Source organism: Talpa occidentalis, unplaced genomic scaffold, assembly GCF_014898055.3.
Source record: "Talpa occidentalis isolate TD23 unplaced genomic scaffold, MPIMG_talOcc4v2.1 talOcc4.14, whole genome shotgun sequence".
Lineage (NCBI taxonomy): Eukaryota > Metazoa > Chordata > Mammalia > Eulipotyphla > Talpidae > Talpa > Talpa occidentalis.
The window spans coordinates 32,248,294-32,270,051 of record NW_023601433.1 but is presented as its reverse complement, the minus strand read 5'-3'; the positions used below and the strand labels follow the sequence as shown (position 1 = coordinate 32,270,051).

Sequence of the window (21,758 nt, the reverse complement as noted above, 5' to 3'; positions counted from 1 at the left end):
TTATTTCGCTGAGCATGATCCCTTCCAGCTCCATCCATATTGCTGCAAATTGCATGTGTTTATCTTTTTTGAATGCTGAGTAATATTCCATGGTGTATATGTACCACATCTTCTTGATCCAGTCATCTATTTTTGGGCATTTGGGCTGTTTTCCAAAGCTTAGCTATTGTAAATAGAGCTGCTATAAACATAGGGGTGCAGGTGCTCTTTGGAATTGATGTTTCTGTGTCCTTTGGGTAAATATCTAGGAGTGGAATTGCTGGATCATATGGAAGCTCTATGGTTAGTAGGTCCAGAAATCTCCACACAGCTCTCCATAGTGGTTGGACCAGTTTGCACTCCAACCAACAGTGCAGGAGAGTTCCTTTCTCTCCAAATCCTTGCCAACATTTGTTGTTGCTAGTTTTTTTAATATGTGCCATTCTCACTGGTGTGAGATGGTATCTCATGGTAGTTTTGATTTGCATTTCCCTGATTGCAAGTGATGTTAAGCATTTTTTCATATGTCTGGTGGCCATTTGTATTTCCTCTTCGAAGTTTCTTTTTATCTCTTCTGCCCGTTTTTTGACAGGATTATTTTCTTTGCTTTGTTGAGTCTCATCAGCTCTTTTTAGATTTTTGTGATCAGTCCTTTATCATTAGTGTTGTGTGCAAAAATGTTCTCCCAGGCGGTGGGGTTTCTCTTTATTTTGGTTATTGTCTCTTTGCTGTGCAGATGCTCTTTAATTTGATGTAGTCCCAGCTGTTGACCTTTGCCTTCACTATCACTGCTTTGGGTGATGCATCTGTAAAGATGTCTTTGAGGTGCATGTCATGTAGTGTTTCGCCTATATTTCCTTCTATATATTTTATGGTTTCAGGTCTTATGTCTAGTTCTTTAATCCATTTTGAGTTGGTTTTTGTGCATAGTGTGAGGTAGTAGTCAAGCTTCATTCTTCTGCATGTAGCGACCCAGTTTTCCCAGCACCATTTATTGAAGAAACTTTCTTTGCCCCAGTGCATATTCTTTGCTCCTTTGTCAAAGATTAGTTGACCATATCTGTGGGTTTATTTCTGGGTTTTCTTTTCGGTTCCATTGGTCCATGTGTCTGTTCTGGTTCCAGTACCGTGCAGTTTTGATTATTATGGCTTTGTAGTATAGTTTGAAGTCTGGGAGTGTGATGCCTCCATTCCCTTCTTTTTTTTTCAGGAGGGTTTTGGCTATTTGGGGTTTTTGGTGGCTCCATATGAATTTCATCAACATTTTTTCTATTTCTTTGAAGAATGACATTGAAATTTTAATTGCAATAGCATTGAATGTGTAAATTGCTTTTGGTAGGATGGCCATTTTGATAATGTTAATTCTTCCGATCCATGAGCAGGGGATGTCTTTCCATTTCTTTGTGTCTACTTCTATTTCTTTTAACAGTATTTTATAGTTTTCTTTGTATAGGTCCTTTACTTCTTTTGTTAGGTTTATTTCCAAGTATTTGATTTTTTTTGTTTCAATAATAAAAGGGATGGTTTTCTTGATTTCTTCTTCTTCAGATTTATTGTTTGTGTATAGAAAGGCTACTGACTTTTGCGTGTTGATTTTGTATCCTGCCACTTTACTGAACTGATTGATGATTTGAATTAGTTTTTCTGTGGAGTTTTTGGGGTTCTCTATGTATATTATCATATCATCTGCAAATAGTGATAGTTTGACTTCTTCCTTGCCTATTTGGATTCCTTGTATGTCTTTCTCTTGTCTTATTGCTCTGGCTAGGACTTCCAGTATTATAGTGAAAAGCAGTGGTGAGAGTGGACATCCTTGTCTTTTCCAGATCTTAATGGGAATGCTTTCGCTTTTCACCATTGAGAATGATATTGGCTGTGGGCTTGACATAGATGGTCTTTATAGTGCTGAGGTATGTTCCTTGTATCCCAAGAATTTCAAGGGCCTTTATCATAAATAGGTGTTGTACTTTGTCAAATGCTTTCTCAGCACCTATGGATATTATCATATGGTTTTTATATTTCTTTTTGTTGATATGTTGGATTACATTGATTGATTTTCAGATGTTGTACCATCTTTGTCTCCCTGGAATAAATCCTACTTGGTCATGGTGAATTATCTTATGGATGCATCCTTGGATTCTGTTGGCAAGGATTTTGTTGAGGATTTTTGCATCAGTATTCATTAGGGAGATTGACCTATAATTTTCTTTTTTTGTGCTGTCTTTGTTTGGTTTTGGTATTAGTGTAATGTTGGCTTTGTAGAATGTATTTTGTAGTATTCCTTCTTTTTCAATTTTTTGAAAGAATTTGTGTAGGATAGGCACTAATTCACTGCTGAACGTTTGGTAGAATTCATTTGTGAAGCCGTCTGGGCCTGGGCTTTTGTTTTTGGGGAGTGCTTTGAGTACTGCTTCAATTTTGATGCTTGTAATTGGTCTGTTTAGTTGTTCTATTTCTTCTTTGTCCAGCTTTGGATGATTATATCATTCTAGGAATCTGTCCATCTCTTCTAGGTTGTTAAATTTGTTAGTGTATAAGTGTTCATAGTAATCTCTTATTATTCTTTTGATTTCTACTGAGTCTGTTGTGATTTCTCCTCTTTCATTTATAATCCTATTTATACGTGTTTTCTCCCGTTTTTTCTTTGTGAGCCTTGCTAGAGGTTTGTCTATTTTGTTTATTTTTTCAAAAAACCAACTTTTGGTTTCATTGATCTTTTGGATTTTTTTTAAATTTCCAATTCATTTATTTCTGCTTTGATTTTTATTATTTCCTTTCTTCTACCGGCTTTAGGGTTTTTTGTTGTTCTTTTTCTAGTTCTTTGAGATGTGAGGTTAGGTTGTTTCTTTGAGTTCATTCTTGTTTGTTGATGTGAGCCTGTATTGCTATATATTTTCCTCTTATTACTGCTTTTGCTGCATCCTATACATTCTGGAAAGTGGTATCCTCCTTGTCATTCAACTCAAAGTATTTTTTAATTTCTTCTTTGATCTCCTCATTAGTCCAGTGCTCTTCCAGTAGTGTGGATTTCAATCTCTCTGAAGTGGTTCCTTGTTTTCTTTTCATGATTTATTTCTAGCTTGATGCCTTTATGATCAGAGAAGATAGTTGGAATGATTTTGATTTTCATGTATCTGTTGATGTTTGTCTTGTGGCCCAGTATGTGATCGATTCTGGAGAATGATCCATGCGCACTTGAGAATAATGTGTACTCAGATTTTTTTGGTGCAGTGTCCTATAGATGTCTGTTAAGTCCATGAGTTCTGTGTCTTTATTTAGGGCTCTAGTGTCTTTGTTTATTTTTTTGTCTCATTGATCTGTCCATTGGTGAGAGTGGGGTGTTGAAGTCTCCCACTATATATGTCTTTTCTTTAATATCTGTTTTCAGAGCTGATAATAATTGTCTAATATATTTTGGTGCCCCTTCATTTGGATGAGTGTTGATGAGTGTTATATCTTCCTGATGTATTGTCCCCTTGATCATAATGTAGTGTCCATCTATATCTCTTTTTACTTTTTTTAATTTGAAGTCTATTTCAAAGACTTTAATTCAAAGTGTATTTCTAATATAAGTATGTCTGTTCCTGCCTTCTTTTATGGTCCATTTGCTTGTAGGATTGTTTTCCACCCTTTTACTTTCAGTCTGTGTTTATCTTTTGTGGTTAAATGTGTTTCCTGGAGACAGCAGAAGGTTGGATTTTGTTTTTTAATCCAGTCTGCTACTCTCTGTCTTTTTACTTTGAGTTTAATCCGTTTACATTTAGAGTTAATATTGATATGTTGGCATCTGTGTTTGCCATTTTGTCTGTCTCTTTTGTGATTTTATTCCTTGCTTTATTCTGTTCTTCCTGTTCATTCCTCTGTTGGTTTTGGCTCTAGGACTTCTTGTAAAATTTTTTGGAGTGGGGGTTTAATTGTAATGAATTTCTGAAGTTTCTGTTTGTCTGAGAAGGTCCATATTTTTTCTTCATAGAGGAAGGAGAGCTTTGCAGGGTAAAGTATTCTTGGTTGGCATTTGCTGTCTGGAAGTTTACTGAATATGTTACTCCATTCTCTTCTTGCCTGTAATGTTTCTTCAGAGAAGTCAGAAGTTAATTTGATTGGTTTTCCCTTCTAAGTTATCTGTTTCTTCCCCCTTGCCGGTTTCATCATTTTTTCCTTGTCTTGGACTATTGCAAGCTTTACTATTAGGTGTCTTGCTGTAGCTCTCTTTTCATTATGGTAATTGGGAGTTCTTCTCGCTTCCTGTATGTCTATATTCATCTCCTTTATCATGCTTGGTAAGTTTTCTTCAGTTATCTCCTTGAATAATTTCTCAGTTCCTTTGTCTCTCTGCTCACCTTCTGGAATGCCTGTAACTCTTACATTTCCTCTCTTCGTGGAGTCTGATAATTGACTAAGAGTCTCCTCATACTGCTTCATTTGCACTTCTCTCTCCTTTTCTCTTTTGGCTCTTTTTATTTCTGTATCTTCTATAGTACTGATCCGTTCTTCCATTTCATCGATCCTGTTTTCATTGCTTTTCCCAGAGTTCTTTATCTCTTCTAGTAATGTGTTTATCTTCTGCATTTCTTTTCTTTCCTTTCTTAAGGTCTCAATTTCATTCTTCTGTTCAGTGATTATTTGTCTCAACTCATTTTTTTCCTTTTCATTTTCTTTCTGCTTTTTAATCAGGATGATTATTAATTCTTTATCTGATAGGCCGAGAAGTTCTTCCATGTCATCATTGAGCTCTGGTGACTGTGTTTCTTTTTGTGGTGTGTCCTTCTGCTGGCTTGTTTGGTTATTTATATTTTTTCTTCACCTCGTTGTTTGCTTTCTAATTAGTTCTATGTGTTGGGACGTTGTGCCACTGGTGTTGGCGGGCTACTCTTTGGAGTGCTCCTTTAGGGGTGTTGGAAACTGTTTTCCAGATTGAGACCAGCACTGGTAGGCCAAAACTCCACCAGGGTATTGATGCTGTGTTGCTGGACTCTCTCCCTTAAAGTTCCCTCCCTCTGTATTTACTCATTTCCAACAGGGAATCAGCTAGTTGGTGATTTAGTTCTGGTCAGGAGGTGGCGCCAGAGACCAGTACTTGCTGACCTGTGCTTTTTCCCAGTGGTTCTCTGAGTAGCAGAGGCGGGGGGAGGGGGGGGGGACAGGGGAGCACCTCAACACAGGGGCTCTTATTCAAGCCAGGTGCTGTGTCTGCCCTGTATTCTAACAGGTGTTGTGCCCACAGCTGTATGAATCCCATGCCCTGAAGTCTGCACTCTAGGTTTCAATTCCAGGGCTATCAAATCCAAAACGCTGGCTGTCACCCTGTACAGTACCCGCTGCTTATGGCGTGTCCCACACCCCAGATCCTGTGCCTAGCTCTCAGTTCCAGGATGGGGTCTTGCTCTATGCCTTATTTCCCTCCTTATGCCTGAGGGTGTTTCTGTGATCCCTGGTTTCCAACTATAGGGTGTTGGTGATTTTTTTCTGGTCGCCAGGTGGCGCCAGAGATCTTTACTAGTGTCCTTCGGGAACTGTTTTTCACCCCGTGGTTCCAGGGGAACAGAGTGGGAGTGGCATGGAGAGCCTCAACGGTGTGGGGGTGCTGTGTCTGCCTTGTGCCCCACCATCGTGGGGATCCCATCCCATGAATTTCGTGCCCTGAGTCTCAGTTCCCAAAGCCCTCAGGTCCAGGACGTGGGCTGTAGCCCAGTTCAGTGTCTGCAGAAATGGTGCTTTTTGCACCCCAGTCCCGTGTCCGGGCACCTGGTTTCTGATTACTCAGTGAGGGACATTCACCTCAATGAGGGCCCCCGCATGTCTCCCCACAAGCCTAGGTCTCAGGCGCGGGGACATGGGCAGCCCCGATCAGCATATGCTTTTCAAGTGCGCCACTTTTCCGCACAAGCTTACAGGCTGGCCTTGGGCTGTTTGTAGGTCTCCTGGGAGTCTTTATTTTTCTCCAATGGTGCCCGGAGCCATTTGCTCACCTTCGCTGTGAATCCTGCACTATTCTCCACATTTCCAGTTCACAGGGTGCGGTGGCTGAAATAGTTCCTTTCCACTCACAGTCCCACTTGATGCGTAGTTTGTTCTTCACTTTTCTTGTGAACTTAACTCAGCCAACCAAGTGATTTCTCTCCCTTCTGTTGTTGAAAGTGAAGTCTGCTTTGCAGAAAGTAGAAAGAGACTTTAAAGTTTATTTAAGAAAAGCTGTGTGGATATTCCTCAACCTGCTAAAGATGGAGCTTCCATATGATCCAGCAATTCCACTCCTAGGTATTTACCCAAAGGACACAGAAACATTAATTCCAAAAAGCACCTGCACCCCTATGTTTATAGCAGTACTATTTATCATAGGTAAAACCTGGAAACAACCCAAATGCCCAAAAATAGATGACTGGATCAAGAAGATGTAGTATATATACACAGTAGAATATTACTCAGCAATCAAAAAAGATAAACTCATGCAATTTGCCCCAGTATGGATGGAGCTGGAAGGGATCATACTCAGTAAAATAAGCCAGAAAGAAAAAGAAAAATACCGGATGGCCTCACTCATACCAGGAATTTAGAAAACCTAAAGAAGGGACCAGGAAAAAGACTAATTATAATAAAGTAAAAATCAAAATCAACAAGCAACTATAAACCAGAGACACACTATGGGGGGGGGCGAGGAGAGGAGGGAGTAGGGTCAAAATAAGGGGAGTGGGAATTGTATGGGGAGGGGAATATAACCAAGATGAAAATGCATCCATTGTGCAAAAATGAAAAATGATGTAAAAATATATAAAATAAAATAAAAATTTTAAAAAAGAATAAATAGTTAAAACTATATATCAAAAAAAAAAGAAATCAGATAGGGTTGTCTTTTAAGACATCCCTATCTAAACCCAATCCAATTTTCCAACAATCTCTGTATCTCCATAAGAGATTATACTGCCTCGGTGAAATATTCATGGAATTATAGAGTAAGTATTGTTTGAAGTTGAACTGCATTTATGTTATGTTTATGGAAATACTTGCATTTTTGTTGTATGTAACTTTAGTTTGCTGTCATTGCTTCCTGCTGTTCTAATATATGAGTTGACTGTGATTGGAACATTATGATATTAATGGAATTTCAGTAGGGTTTTTTGTTGTTGTTCCCCCTGGGTCTGTTACAAATAGTACTGAATGAACATTCTATAACATACCTCTTGGTGAATGTATGTACATATTTCTGTTGGAGGTACTTCCATACCTGAGAGTGGAGTTGGTTGGTCATAGGCTATGCCTATATTCAGCATTAGTGGGTACTGCCAGCTTTCCAAAGTGATGGTATCAACCGAGACTCCCATCAAGTGTATGAGTCTCTTAGTACTCCTTGCCAACACTTAGTATTGTCAATATTTTAGCCATCTGGTGGATATTGTAGTATCGGATGGTGATAGCGGTCAGTTTTAATATATTACTCCCTCATGAGTAATGAGGTTCCTTATTCTGTTGTCTTATATCAGGACTCCCTGGTTTGTTCCATTGCTCTATCTTCAGGTCAGTACTATACTAATTTAATTACTAAAACTTTATAATACACCTTGAATTCTGAAAGAGCAAGTGTTCCTACATTGCTTCTTCAACACTTCCATGGCTCTTCTTGACCATACACACACATCAACACTTGCCTCTACATCTTTCTGCCTTATATTGATTGTTTAGGATGGCATCATTTGCCTCATTTGGTTCCACTCAACATCTTCAGCCTGATCCTGAGTAAGCTGTGGGGTTCAGAACAGTGTTCTCTGAATAATAATTGCATGGAATGGTAGTCCTGTAGAAGAGAGATGGAGCAGGCCTGATATAGAACAGTAATTCTGAGAGATGTGAATAGATATTAAGTGAAAAAAAGGTTCTATGGTACAAAGTTCACTCTTCCATATAACACCAGATTCATGTTTGGGACTCTCCAAGACCATCATCACCTCTGATACTATTGACAAGTTCAGGGTCCCAAGGCCCCCATGACCATCACTTCTTTGATACCAACTACAAGTTTGGAAGACCCCAAATCCATCCTCAGTTTCAGTAATTCGCTAGAAGGATTCACAGAACTCATAAAAACCTGTTAAACTCACAATTATGGTATACTACATTGAAAGGATACAGACTGAAATCAGCCAAGGGAAAACATACATTGTGCCCATTGGCCCTCTCCCAGTGGAGCTGTGTGGACAGTGCCTCCTGTTTCTTTCAGCAATGATATATGTGGAAAATTGACAACCCTTTGCTCATCTGAGGGTTGGTATCCAGAGATTTATTATGACTTAGTCACACAGACATGGTGGATTGATCACTTACATGACTGATCTTAGTCTCTAATGCTCCCGGAAGTTAAGCTGATACTACATAGCCCAAGCCTCCCCATTCCTCAGCCTAAATCACATTGTTAGCATAGATGCTGGCATGGCCTAAAGGCTCCAAATAAAGGCACTCCTTCTAGGCTGCATGTTCCAAAGACTAAACTTTACTTCCCAGGATTTGACAGCAAAGGACAAGGTTAATCCTCTACTGTGCTCTCTTAGACAATAAATAATGTCATGTTGTGACTCGTGTTTTAAAAATTCTTATAACTACCCATCACACTAAAATGAAACCTGGATTCCTTGCCCTAACCTACAAGACCCTACATGGTCTTGCCTCTTCATATGCTGTTACTCCCTATGTTTCACACATACCCATGTTCTCTTGCATTTTTTAAGGACATTTGGGCTCTTTCCTGGCCTTTGCACTAGCTTTCCCTCTGCCTGAAATGCTCTTCTCCCAGATGCACACATGATTGAATTCTCCTTGTCATTAGGTCTCATCCTCATAGGTACCTTTGCCATCAACCCAAATTAAAGGGGTTCCTGAATCAATTCTTATCATATTACCTTGTTATGGCAATGATCATTGCCTGTTATTTTCTAACTCATTATCTGTTATAATTTGCCAGTGGTCTCCCTCCATGCAGCACATATGAGTAAGATTTTTAACCTTCCTTTATTCCCAGCAATAGAACATACTAGACCTAGAGTAAGTGCTCAATAATTCACTGAATGAATGAACAGATGGATGAATAAAAAATAAGCTTTACAAATGCTGGCTTAAACAAAATCCAGTTGAATTCTTTACAGGAAGACATTCAGAGCCCTTAACATACTAATATGAATTGTGAATCTCTGAGTGTATATCATGTATTCATGTCCCTGGAACACTTTTTGGGAAGGATGGATGTGAACACTAGGCACTTTTAAGGCATCAGATTCATTTTCACATATAACATTGTAAAGAAAAGTAAATCTAACTCAGTACATATTCTTTAAAATTTCTTTACGATTACTGCTTTGTAAGGACTCTACACTCTGCTAACCAGTCTGATCAGTTAATTTGTACTTAGGTACAAAATTGCAATACTGCCTTAGGGCTAGCCCCTTTTGTTTATTTATTATGTTAAATACCCCTTTGTTTCTAGAAACAGTGACAGGATTGGGCTCATGGAAGATGATTTCTACAATGGAAGTCTTTGATATCCCTTCAGTGACAAGTCCATATTGCCCATTTATGCCGACATCACTAAGTTTTGATTGCTGACCTGATTCTACCTGGCAGGATCAGACCTTCCTAACAGTATTTTCTAAGTAACTTTTAAAAATTCTGTCAGCCAGGGTCCACGTGGCCGCAATGCCCACATGCACTCTGTCCATTGGCTTTGCTCTAACCGGCAAACCTCCTGGTTAACACTTGAATAAGTTTTAAGTCAATCATGAAAACAGTGGTTTAGTCATATAAATTATTGCCACACGATCTATTTACAGGCAAGATTTTACAGGCGGATGCCTTGATAAATGTGTTTTTATTTGCTGTGAATAATTTCTGCATTGTGATATTGAAAAAATGTAATTCACATTTTTTTCCATTAAGAAGAAGGTGGCAGAGTTGTCAACCATCTTGTGACTCCGGTCAGGATTATGCAGGGCCTGACTTGGGGGGAAATTTAGCTATTCTAGTAGAAAAACCATTGGTTAAACATAAGCAGTTGGAAAACCCCTATTCACTGCCTGAAATGCAAAGAAGAGAGGTAAAATTGAAACAGTTCTGCAGCCAAGACTCTCTCCACTGAAATCCAGAAGCAAAGGGGAATACTGATGATAGGTTCCCTCTGGGGGAGGCCTAACATCAGCTCTACACCCTGAATCAGCCCTTTAATCAGCCTCTTGGGAGCTGTGAGTTTGCAAAGTTCATAGGCAGAGGGTCACATGATGCCCAAGCTTCTCTTCTTTGCAGGTGTGCACAGAAGTCTGGCAGCATGAAGGGATTGTCAGAGCAAGTAGTTAACACATCCCTGCTCTTGAGTGATGGTGATGAGAGGGCTTAGATGAAGGCTAACCTGGGTTTGCAAGCATTTGGCTTCAGTGACCCATAAGATACAGTGAGGTCCACCGCTGCTTCACTCCACTGCCAGGACCCTCCTCTGCCCAGGAGACCCCCTTCTGTCCAGGTGGTCCCATCACTGTTCTCTGTAGTCTGTTACCAGAGTTATTGCTTCCCAGGAAACCTAGCCCCAATCCCACCTCCAAGCTCCTGGGATCTGCTCTTTTTAAAGCTGCCCAGAGGGCTCAGAGCCCAGAACAGTTTAAAAATTAGAGGAACATGAAGGTCAGGGTTCTTAGGAATATTATTCCACCCATATCATGCATATCATGGATTCAATAAACTTTGAGGAGGGGTGGCTGAGAAACATCCAATTTATTAGCACATCAAGAAAATTCTGGAGGAAGTATCTGTGACTGTTAAAGTGCAATTCTGGGATTTTGTTTGTTTTCAAAATATTAAGAAGTAGCAAATTTGAAATATAACCATAAGTAAGTCAGAGCCTCCTTCTACTTTTACAGTAGAAATAAATAGCTCAAGCATATATGCATGTGGAATCAGAGACGTTGATTCCATAAGAGACACAGTGAGACTCACACTAACCTGTGTGTTTTAAGCCAGATGAGGTGAGTTGGGTGGTGTTTAAGGTGGTAGCGGACAGAGGGAGCAGGGTCACAATTTGGCAGCATGGCGTAGTGGTCTGCGGTAAACTGGGAGTTGCTAGTTAGATGGGTATACATATAATTTAACAATTTTTGTTTTATCTTACCTCTTTTGATGCATGGACTCCTTGTTTCTCCACTGTCCTCCTCCTGATTCCCAGCCAGGCCTCTTCTCCCACCTGTGTGTATTCTGCTATAAGTTCATCTTCAGGAGGCAATATAGCCTCTTTCTCTGACCCTTTGTGATGTTGGCATTAGTATGTGCTGCTCTGTTTACTATCTTTTAAAAACAGGTAAGGTGATTAGGAAATGCTAATAGCAAATGCAATCTCTTCCGGCCCCTGCTGTTCTGCGAAGCCTATTTTCATGTCAGGCTCAGGCCCTTGCCTGTGGCGGGGAGGCAGGGCCAGCAGGCTGGCAAAGAATGGAACCAGACAGATTGTTCAGGAGAATCCCTGACTCTTGTCTTTCTTTGCTTATTTCAAAAATCGTCCATAAACTCAGCTATATGGAGTGATGGGTCACAGACAGGGACTGAATCCCTGTATTCTGTCTTTCTTCCTACTTCTCTGAATCAGGTGACGCTGCTTGTTGTTTGGTGAGCCTAGTGGTGAATCAGGGGCCATCCAGAGGCTGCTGCATAGATCGACACCACATCGGGAATTAAGAACTGTCTTATGAACCACAGCCACAGTGATTCCAAAAGTAACGGATACTTTCCATGCCATTGCAGATTGCCGTATCCCCCAAATTGAAGATGCTGAGATTCACAACAAGACATACAGACATGGAGATAAGTTAATCATCACGTGTCACGAAGGATTCAAGATCCGCTACCCTGACCTGTACAACATGGTTTCATTATGTCACGAGGACGGTGCATGGGACAACCTGCCCATCTGTCAAGGTACAGGATGGAAGCGCTTGTTCTTGGCCATTCTCCCAGACTTTACTGTAGAGCATGCACGCATTTCTCTAATAGTATGATGGCAGGAAAAACAAAGCCACCCACCACCCTGCTTCTGCTCTGTCTTCTTTGTGGTCACCCAAGCTCTTTTTTTGAATCTCCACATCACCCCCTGTAGTTTTCTCCAGCTCCATAGACACACTTTTTAAAAAAAAATTAACATATATCATTTTTTACATTTTTTTAGACAATATTTGCTTCCTCCCACCCCCTCAGATTGAGTCCCCATAGAATTTTCTTCCCCAAGGCACCCATGCACCATTACCACAGTCCCCTGTGCTTCTCCCTCCCTCCCTCTCATCTCTCTCCCTCCTCCTCCCCTGCAGTATGTCTCTGATTTATAATTATGTTTTTGCTTTGTTGTGTTTTGTACTGTTATTATTTTTTTTTACACTGATGTCTTATTTGGTTCCCCTATATTCCTGTTAAAGTGAAACCATCCGATATTTTTCTTCTACCTTCTGGCTTATTTCACTGAGCATAATAACTTCTAGCTCCATCCATGTTGCTGCGAATGGCATGAGTTTATCTTTTTTGATTACTGAATAATATTCCACACCTTCTTGATCCAGTCATCTGTTTATGGGCATTTGGGTTGTTTCCAGGTTTTACCTTTTGTAAATAGTGCTGCAATAAACATAAGGGTACAGGTATTCTTTTGAATCACTGTTTTTGTGTCCTTTGGGTAGATCCCTAGTAGTGGAATTGCCAGATCGTACAGTAGCTCCATTTTTAGTAGACTTAGGAACCTCCAGACAGCTTTCCACAGTGGCTGGACCAGTTTGCACTCCCACCAGCAATGTAGGAGAGTTCCTTTTTCACCACATTCTCACCAACCTTTGTTATTGCTTGTTTTTTTTGATATGTGCCATTCTTACTGGTATAAAGTGGTATCTCAGTGTGGTTTTGATTTGCATTTCCCTGATGATAGGGGATATTCAACATTTTTTCATATGCTTGTTGGCCGTTTGCATTTCCTCTTTGGAGAAATGTCTTTTGAGTTCTTCTGCCCTTTTCTTGACTGGATTATTTGTTTTGATTTTGTTGAGCCATGTGTGTTCTTTGTATATCTTTGTGATCAGTCCCTTATCAGTTGAATGGAGTGCAAAGATATTTTCCCAATCAGTGGTATGTCTCTCTGTTTTGGTTAATGTCTCTTTGGCTGTGCAGAAGCTTTTCAGTTTGATGTAATCCCAGGTGTTTATCTTTGCCTTCACTACCACTACTTTGGGTGATGAGTCTTTAAAGATGTTTCTGAGATGTATGTCTTTAGTGTTTTCCCTATATTTTCTTCTATACATTTTATGGTTTCAGGTCTTATGTGCAGTTCTTTTATCCATTTTGAGTTGATTTTTGTGCACGGTGAGAGGTAGTGGTCTTGTTTCTTTTTTTTTGCATGAGGTGGTCCAGTTTTCCCAACACCATTTATTGAACAAACTGTCCATGTTCCATTGCATATTCTTTGCTCCCTTGTCAAAGATTAGTTGTTCATATAATTGTGGCTTTATTTCTGGGCTCTCTGTTCGGTTCCATTGGTCTGTGTGTCTGTTTTGGTTCCAATACCAAACTGTTTTAATTATTATGGCTTTGTAGTATAGCTTGAAGTTTGGAAGTGTGATACCTCCTTTCTCCTTTGTTTTCATCAGTAGGGCTTTGGCTATTTGTGTTTTTTTGTGGTTCCATATGAATTTCATCAGTATTTGTTCTATTTCTTTGAAGAATGTCATTGGGATTTTTTATTGGAATAGCATTGAATCTGTATATTGCTTTTGGGAGGATGGCCATTTTAATAATGTTGATTCTTCCAGTCCATGAGCAGGGGATGTCTTTCCATTTCTTTGTGTCTTCTTTGATTTATTTTAACAGTGTTTCATAATTTTCTTTCACCTCTTTTGTTAGGTTTATTCCCAAGTATTTGATTTTTTTGGTTTCAGTTATAAAAAGGATGGTTTTCTTGATTTCTTCTTCTTCCAATTGAGTGTTTGTGTATAGGAAGGCTACTGATATTTGTGTGTTGATTTTGTATTCTGCTATTTTACTGAACTGGTTGATTATTTTGAGTAGTTTTTCTATGGAGTTTTTAGGGTTCTCTACGTATATTATCATATCATCTGCAAATAGTGATAGTTTTACTTCTTCTTTCCCTATTTAGCTTCCTTGTATGTCTTTCTCTTGTCTTATTGCCCTGGCTAGGACCTCCAGTATTATATTGAAGAGCAGTGGTAAGAGAGGACATCCTTGTCTTGTTCCTGATTTTAAAGGAAAGGCCTTCAGCTTTTCTCCATTGAGAATAATGTTGGCCATGGGTTTGTTGTATATGGCTTTTAAAAAAAAAAAAAAAGATTTATTTATTTATTTATACAAGCACTGGGTATAGTCAGAAGTGCGGGAGGGTGAGAGAATTCACCAGAGCCAGAGTGGGGAACAGAACAGGCAGACTGACGAAATACACTGCTGAGGGGAGCAGCGGGCGGCAGAAGAGATCTGTGTGCCATGTGGGACCCTCGCCAGTGTCTGGGAATCAAACTGGTGCTGCAGAGGCTGCGGGCAGCTTTGCAGCCCAGCACTCAACTGCTGCGCCACCAGGGGAGGCCCTGTATATGGCTTTTATCATGTTTAGGTATGTTCCTTCTATCCTGAGAATTTCAAGGGCCTTCATCATAAATGGATGTTGGACTTTGTTGATTGCTTTCTCAGCATCTATTGATGATCTCAGCATGTGATCATATGGTTTTTATTTTTCTTTTTGTTGATGTGTTGGATTACACTTACCGATTTTCGTATGTTGAACCATCCTTGTGCCCCTGGGATGAATCCTACTTGATCGTGGTATACTATCTCTTTGATGCATTGTTGGATTCTGTTGGCAAGGATTTTGTTGAGGATTTTTGCATCAGTGTTCATTAGGGAGACTGGCCTATAATTTTCTTTTTTTGTGCTGTCTTTGTTTGGTTTTGGTATTAGTGTAATGTTGGCTCCGTAGAACGTATTTTGTAGTATTCCTTCTTTTTCAATTTTTTGAAAGAGTTTGTGTAGGATAGGCACTAATTCACTGCTGAATGTTTGGTAGAATTCATTTGTGAAGCCGTCTGGGCCTGGGCTTTTGTTTTTGGGGAGTGCTTTGATTACTGCCTCAATTTTGCTGCTTGTAATTGGTCTGTTTAGTTGTTCTATTTCTTCTTTGTCCAGCTTTGAATCATTATATCATTCTAGGAATCTGCCCATCTCTTCTAGGTTGTTGAATTTGTTTGCATATAAGTGTTCATGGTAATCTCTGATTATTCTTTTGATTTCTACTGAGTCTGTTGTGATTTCTCCTCTTTCATTTGTAATCCTATTTATATGTGTTTTCTCTTGTTTTTTCTTTGTGAGCTTGGCTAGAGGCTTGTCTATTTTGTTTATTTTTTCAAAAAACCAACTTTTGGTTTCATTGATCTTTTGGACTGTTTTTTTAATTTCCAACTCATTTATTTCTGCATTGATTTTTATTATTTCCTTTCTTCTACTGGCTTTAGGGTTTTTTTGTTGTTCCTTTTCTAGCTCTTTGAGATATGAGATTAGGTTGTTTCAGTTCTTTCTTGTTTGTTGATGTGAGCCTGTATTGCTATGTATTTTCATCTTATTACTGCTTTCATAGACACAATTTTTAAGTCCAGATGGGAAATACCTTGTTCTTTAGCGTGCAAATGTCTCCTTTACTCTAAAAAACCAAAAGCAGTCAAGAATTAGGAGCTTTATAACTAGGCTGTGAACACAATGATGAACTACTGTATGTTTAATGGAAATAACAGAGCATTTATACTTATTTCAGGAGTGTTGAGAATATATTTACAGCCAATCTTACAGAGGTTGTTTTTTCTTAATAATGTTATCCTTTTTTTATAATGCATGAGGAGGAGAAAAGTAATCAAATTCAAATTTCCTCCAAACACCACGAATATTTATCCTCTTGCATTTTTTAAATTTGCCTGGACTGACATAGAGGGCCCTGTTTGTGAAAATAACCCCTCGAGTTCACATTAATTCTGATTTTATTTTTTGACATGTGACTTGGGACCAAAGGACCAAGAAGCCAAGACATAATTCATAATTCGAGGAAGAGGGAGCACAATCTTATTTGCACCAAAAGCATTGGCGTGTTAAAGTTGAGATGAATGTTAACTTTGTGCCTGGAAATCACAACTGGCAGAGTCTGATTTTGCTTTGCTTGCCCCTTAGTTGGAAATAAATCATTTCCTTATGCAAGAGCTTAAGAGTCACTGCCCCTTGAAGAAACAAAGACTTCAGGATTTGGAGGACAGAGGCAGCCCAGACCATCACATTTGGGTATTTCTTCCCAGAAACTCACTGTGTTGTTATATGGGCTATGTATTCCATCATCAGAGAAGACATGTGATTTATTTACATTTTCAGAGACTGTCCACAAAATCAGCAGCTGGCTCTTAGGTCAGGTTATTTATTCACATGAATTGTATTAACCAGTGATTCGTTCCAGTCCTGCGGCACTATCAGAATAATGGTGAAGAAAATTACCTCAGACACTAGGCACCACTGGCCTTCATATTTTCCAATTATCTTTTTGTTCTCCCACCCTTTCTATTTCCTCTTATGACACTTAAACTCAGTATGTTTCTTTAGGGGTTCTTTTTTTTCCCCAGTGATTTTTAAAAATACCCTATGTTGGTATGTATCTTGGGATGTCATTGTCAGGAGTTCAGAGGCAGGCTTTCCCTTTACTCCCTCTGTCCCCTCCTTTCATACCCCTTCCTCAAATCTCAGTCAAAAATAGCTTTTATAGTTCTGTAGCAACAAAAGAGCTGGCGCTCTCTAGAGGCATGCTTTTTCAAGCAGCTTATCCTGCACCTTCGTTCCTCCTCCTTGCCCTCTATCTGCATGATGGGGGTGCCTCCAGCCTGTCCTCTGCCCTCTACTCCACCCCTGTGCCCAACTGCAGGGCCAGGAGGGAGCCTGTGTTCCAGAGCTGCTGTCTCCCCAGCTTCCTCCTATGTCCACTGGGTCACAGGTGGGCCATGAGGCATCACGGTGGCTGTAGACAGCCTGAAACCTCTGGAGTCCCCAGGGGGGATATAATTGGCCCTTTGAGTGACATTTCATCCTGTAACTTTTATTTGCACCTATAGATCCAGGGGCTAAAGCCAGAGGAGACTTTACTCTATTATCTACAAGTACAAATAGAAATCACATTGAACTGTTGAGTCAAAGCCAGTTTTCTACTGTTATATTTAGGACAGGCTGTCTGGAACCCAGAGTGAGCATATCTTTTCCTTCTCCCATTAATGGCAGGAGTCACCACCCCATTGGTTTCTTGGGGGGCAGGGGGTGGAAGGCACTCTTCCCAGGCCATCTTTTCCATGGGAATTTGGCATTTTGGAGATAGGCGTCCTGATGCCACTGCCTCGCTGTGGGTCAGGGTTAGTTTTTATTTGAAGGAGGCCAGTCTACCCATGTGGGTAGCTTAGAACTACACTCCTTTTGAGAAGGAGTGTGCACAGATGTTTTTATGCCAGCTCATTTGAGCTACACTTAGGGGTTCTAATGCATTCACTTGTTAGATTAATTTGCTTATATTTTTCCTTAATTATAGATTCTGTTTATTTCTGATTCTCAGCCTCCTCCACCCACTCTACCTTTTTACCTTTGCCATGAACATCATCTGTTTTTAGGTCAGGGGGGATAAAAGTCAGGTAAAGGCCACAAGGACTGTCTAAATGGAGGGTCTTACCTGGTGGTGGCTGGCTGGACCTGCAAGCCCAGTGGCACCGAGACACAGGTAGAGGCTCAGCACTAGCACAACCCCAGGGTGAGCACCTCCCTAGGGGCCTCTCACTCCTCACTCTGGTCTCACCCTGACACAGACACCAGATCACGAGGTGCTGACTGAGGCAATTTGCTGAACACAGAGCTCTCTGATGCTCATACTCTCTAGCAAAGTCAGCCTGGGAGGAGCCCAGGCCTCTGCTACAGTGCACATGAGCTCCTTTGCACTTGGTGATTGGAGGGGAAAGTCGGGATCTCCATTATACATTATTTACTGCATGCACAGTTAGTTCTCCCTGGGAAAAGCAGCTTCTCGTCAGGGTCATTATTCCCTCCAGTGAAATGCTGAAGCCAATAAGAACCTCCCTGATCACAGTGTATGCCACACAAAGTAGAATTCTGTGCCCCTGAGAATTTGCTACTGGGCTCACAGTCTTCAAGACAAAAAGGCAGCTGCTGTCTTATAGGAGCAGGGATTTGGGACCCTAGTCTCCTGCTCAGATAGCTCACAGACTTCTGTGCTTGGTGCATGTACTCCCTCCAGCGGGGCTTTGCAAGCCAGGTCTCCAGACCAGCAGCAGCAGAAAATGTAAGCCGTGCAAACTCAGGGTCCCCACCACTGACAGGGTGAGGGTGGAGAGTGCGAGTGTGGCTGAGGTGTGGGTACCGTGGTCCTAACAAGCTCTCCCTCTGGGTCACTGTCAAGTTTGAGAACCACCACACCACAGGCTTCCTTACCTATTTCACATGAAGCACAGCTGGATTTTTTAAAAGTTCAGTCGCACCATGTCAGACGGGAGTCTCTTCCATCATCAGCAGTGATAGAACCAGAGCTGAGTACACATCAAAACCTTCCCAGACCTCCCACCAGCACCGCTGAACATCGAGGTGTCTCTTTGGCCTGTGGCATCTTGGTGGCTCTCACCCGGATACAGCATTGGGATTCTGGAGAGCTTCAAAAAAAAAAAAAAAAAGGAAAAATGTAGCTAGGCCCAAGTTCTATGGTTCTATGTAGATCCTGAGTGCGGGCCCTGGGCACTGGTGTTTCATAAACATTCTCAGGTTCAGTCAAGGCTGGAACCATCCGCTAGGAAAATCCCCATTCTCCGGACCCCTCTCTCACGCTTCCCCATCCTGTTGTCCTCCTGGTGCTATTTGCAACAATGAAAGCACAACCTGCTTGCAAATAAAATGGGAAGTAGGTAAGGAAGTCCGAACTTTCAAGACCAAGCTCTTCAGTTCTCAGAGACCATGTGGTTCGCAGTGGGGGCAGGGGGGTTCCTAAAGAGTTTTAATGCTTTGTTTGCCTTTTTGGTATAAAAAATGACTCCATGAGACCTGCCTTTTTTTGTCCCCCATGTCACAGGCTGCCTGAGACCACTCACCTCTTCTAATGGCTATGTGAACATCTCTGAGTTCCAGACCTCCTTCCCCGTGGGAACTGTGATCTCCTACCACTGCTTTCCTGGATTTAAGCTTGAGGGGTCAGAGTATCTCGAGTGCTTACACAACCTTATCTGGTCATCCAGCCCACCCCGGTGCCTTGCTCTGGAAGGTAACACATCTTATTCTTTTGGAAGTTGAATTTCAGATGATTAAAGAGGGTGTTTCCATAGGAAATAGCAGAGAATTGCGGTCAGCAATAACTTTGGCTCCCTGGGTGTGATCTTTGCTGCCTGTGTCCATGTCATCCACCATGAAGCCACACTTACAACCAGACATAAAACTTGCTTGGCTTCAAAGGGTGGAGGGTGGACAACAGAGAAAGTTTCAAGCACCAAAGGTTAAGCTACAAAATATCGCAAAGTTAAATGAAATGTCTTCAAAACTTAATTTTCTCCACACCAAATGAAAACAGATTGTATTATGGCATCATTAATCTCAGCCCTCGCTTTATTGTTGTGTCAGTGTTTCTTCCTATTTCCATGCATTTTACGGCTTAGCTGTAAATGTTTTGCTTCAAGCACACACTAAGAAGCTCTAAACAAAGAGCTCTTTCTTCCCTCTTTTTGTTAAATATATGTGATTGTTTTATTTCCCTGGAGATCACTAATCAGTCGGATGAAGTAGTGAGGGAGACGGGGTGTCCCTTGCTGGAATCAGGGCAGTGTCAGTAGGGGATCGAGTCCATAAAAATTTCCACTAGGCAAGCAGGACATGCTGCCTCAGACCTGGCTTTGCCTTGGGTCTTGAAATTGTGATCACAGACAACAAACCAACACCGATTTGCTTTTTTGGCACCTGAGTACAGTGGACAGGAGGGAGTGTGTATAGGGAGAGGAAAATTGAAAAGAAACCTCCAATAAAGAGCCTCTCCAAAACCTATTTGCAGCCTTTCTTGAGAAATAAAACAGGACACAACAGAATGTGGAAGCAAATGAGTCCTTACAGGCAGCCTCTCTCCAGCGGCACCTCAGTGTGCGGAGAGGTCAGATTAGGAGGTGTGTTGTGGTGGGTGCTGGGCTGGGGGATCAGAGGTGTGTCTTAAAGGAAACATGGGACTTGGAGTGGTGTGGGGCCTTCTTGGGGAGAAGTGAGGGAAGAGGGTAGGAGGGAAGAGCCTGGCATGTGGACGAAACAGAATGCCTAGTCCCCAAAATGGGCTATTAGTTTTGCTGTTCTCTCTGGATAGTAAATGGATCCTTCACTCACCCCCACTTCCCACCCATCTGTCCCAAATACTTCAGGGAATCAGAGACTACAGTAGAGAAGTCAGATGGCAAACTCAGGATGCCAGTTAAATCTGAATTTCAGATAAGTAACATGTAAATATTTAATGTGAGCATGTCTGAAATACTGCATAGGATTTATGATAAACAAAGCAATTCTTTTTTTTTTTTTTGGCCTGAAATTCATGTGTCCTGTATGTTTATTTGCTAACTCTGGTGAACGTAGCATAGAGGGATGAGATCATCCCCTTTGTTTCCATGAGAGCAGCCTCTCTGCTGTCTCGGCACCCCAGCAGGCCTAGGTGAGCATGGACGGCTCATCAAATGGGGCCCCTCTCGTCCCCGGAGGTCTCGCCCTACTCAGATGAGCAGAACCAGAGGAATGGTTGAAGTGTCATTGTCGCAATGATATCAATTGGAAATGCCTATTTTTAAACCTTTTCAAATTTGGTTTCAATTTGTTTCAAGTAGTCACGTTATGACAAGCTTCATTTTGGGACTTTGAAAGCAGTTTTTAATACTCCAAGAGAATAGGCAGAAAACAAAATCTAACTTCCAGAGGCAACAACCTACGGTTAAGAGCAGGGAGCTGTGTGTGTCTGGCTTTTGACTGGAAGCACGCCATGGTGAATGCATTGTCCCTTGTTCTCCACCCACCTGGCCGTGGCCAGGGAGGGTGCTGCCATGCAGAAAGGTCACTTGGAACCTTTTTTCCTTCCATTTAAGAAAAAAATTAAGCTTATTTTCCTTATTTTCAATTCCTGTCCCTTTAAACTACCTGATGGAATTAGTCTGAGACCTTTAAATGCAACACTGGCTACAGACACCAAAGACGTGATTCTTAACCAAAAAGCACAGGCAGATGAAAGGACTTTTTTTTTTTTTTGTCCAAAGACTTAATAGAAACTGGGTTAAATTAACCAGTGGGTGAAAATAGGAGGCAAAAAAAATTATCCAGGTGTACCTGGGTGTTGGTATTTCTTTAACTCTTACTTGAATTCTGTATCACCTTTTTGCTTAAATGTGTGATCTTGTCAGGGTAGTGGGTGTTGATGGAATATCCTGCTCACACTTCCTCCTTCACTTCACTGTCTCTGCAGGCACTCAACTTGATTTTTTCTTTTCTTTTCTTTTTTTTTAAACAGTTAACTTGTGTGTGTGCGCGTGTATGTGTGTGTGTGTTTATTTATTTATTTGGTGTAGAAGATCTGGGGTATGGGCCAGAGGTGCGGGGTTGAGAGGATTCACCAGAGACAGAGTGGGGAGCAGAACAGGCAGATCTACTGAAATACACTGCTGAGGGGAGCAGCGGGTGAGTCAGGAGAGGTCTGCTGC

General features: G+C 41.0%; 1 protein-coding gene across 6 annotated transcripts in view; it reads left to right on the top strand.

Annotated features, from left to right (window-relative positions):
- The window catches only part of SUSD4 (sushi domain containing 4), a 147,031-nt gene that overhangs the window by 94,557 nt on the left and 30,716 nt on the right, over positions 1–21,758 (top strand). For all 6 annotated transcript variants that reach the window (XM_054694907.1, XM_054694905.1, XM_054694906.1 and 3 more), the window contains 2 exons: positions 11,743–11,916; positions 19,121–19,309. In XM_054694907.1, coding sequence (XP_054550882.1) covers positions 11,743–11,916; positions 19,121–19,309 — 363 coding nt within the window. The remainder of the gene's footprint in view (positions 1–11,742; positions 11,917–19,120; positions 19,310–21,758) is intronic.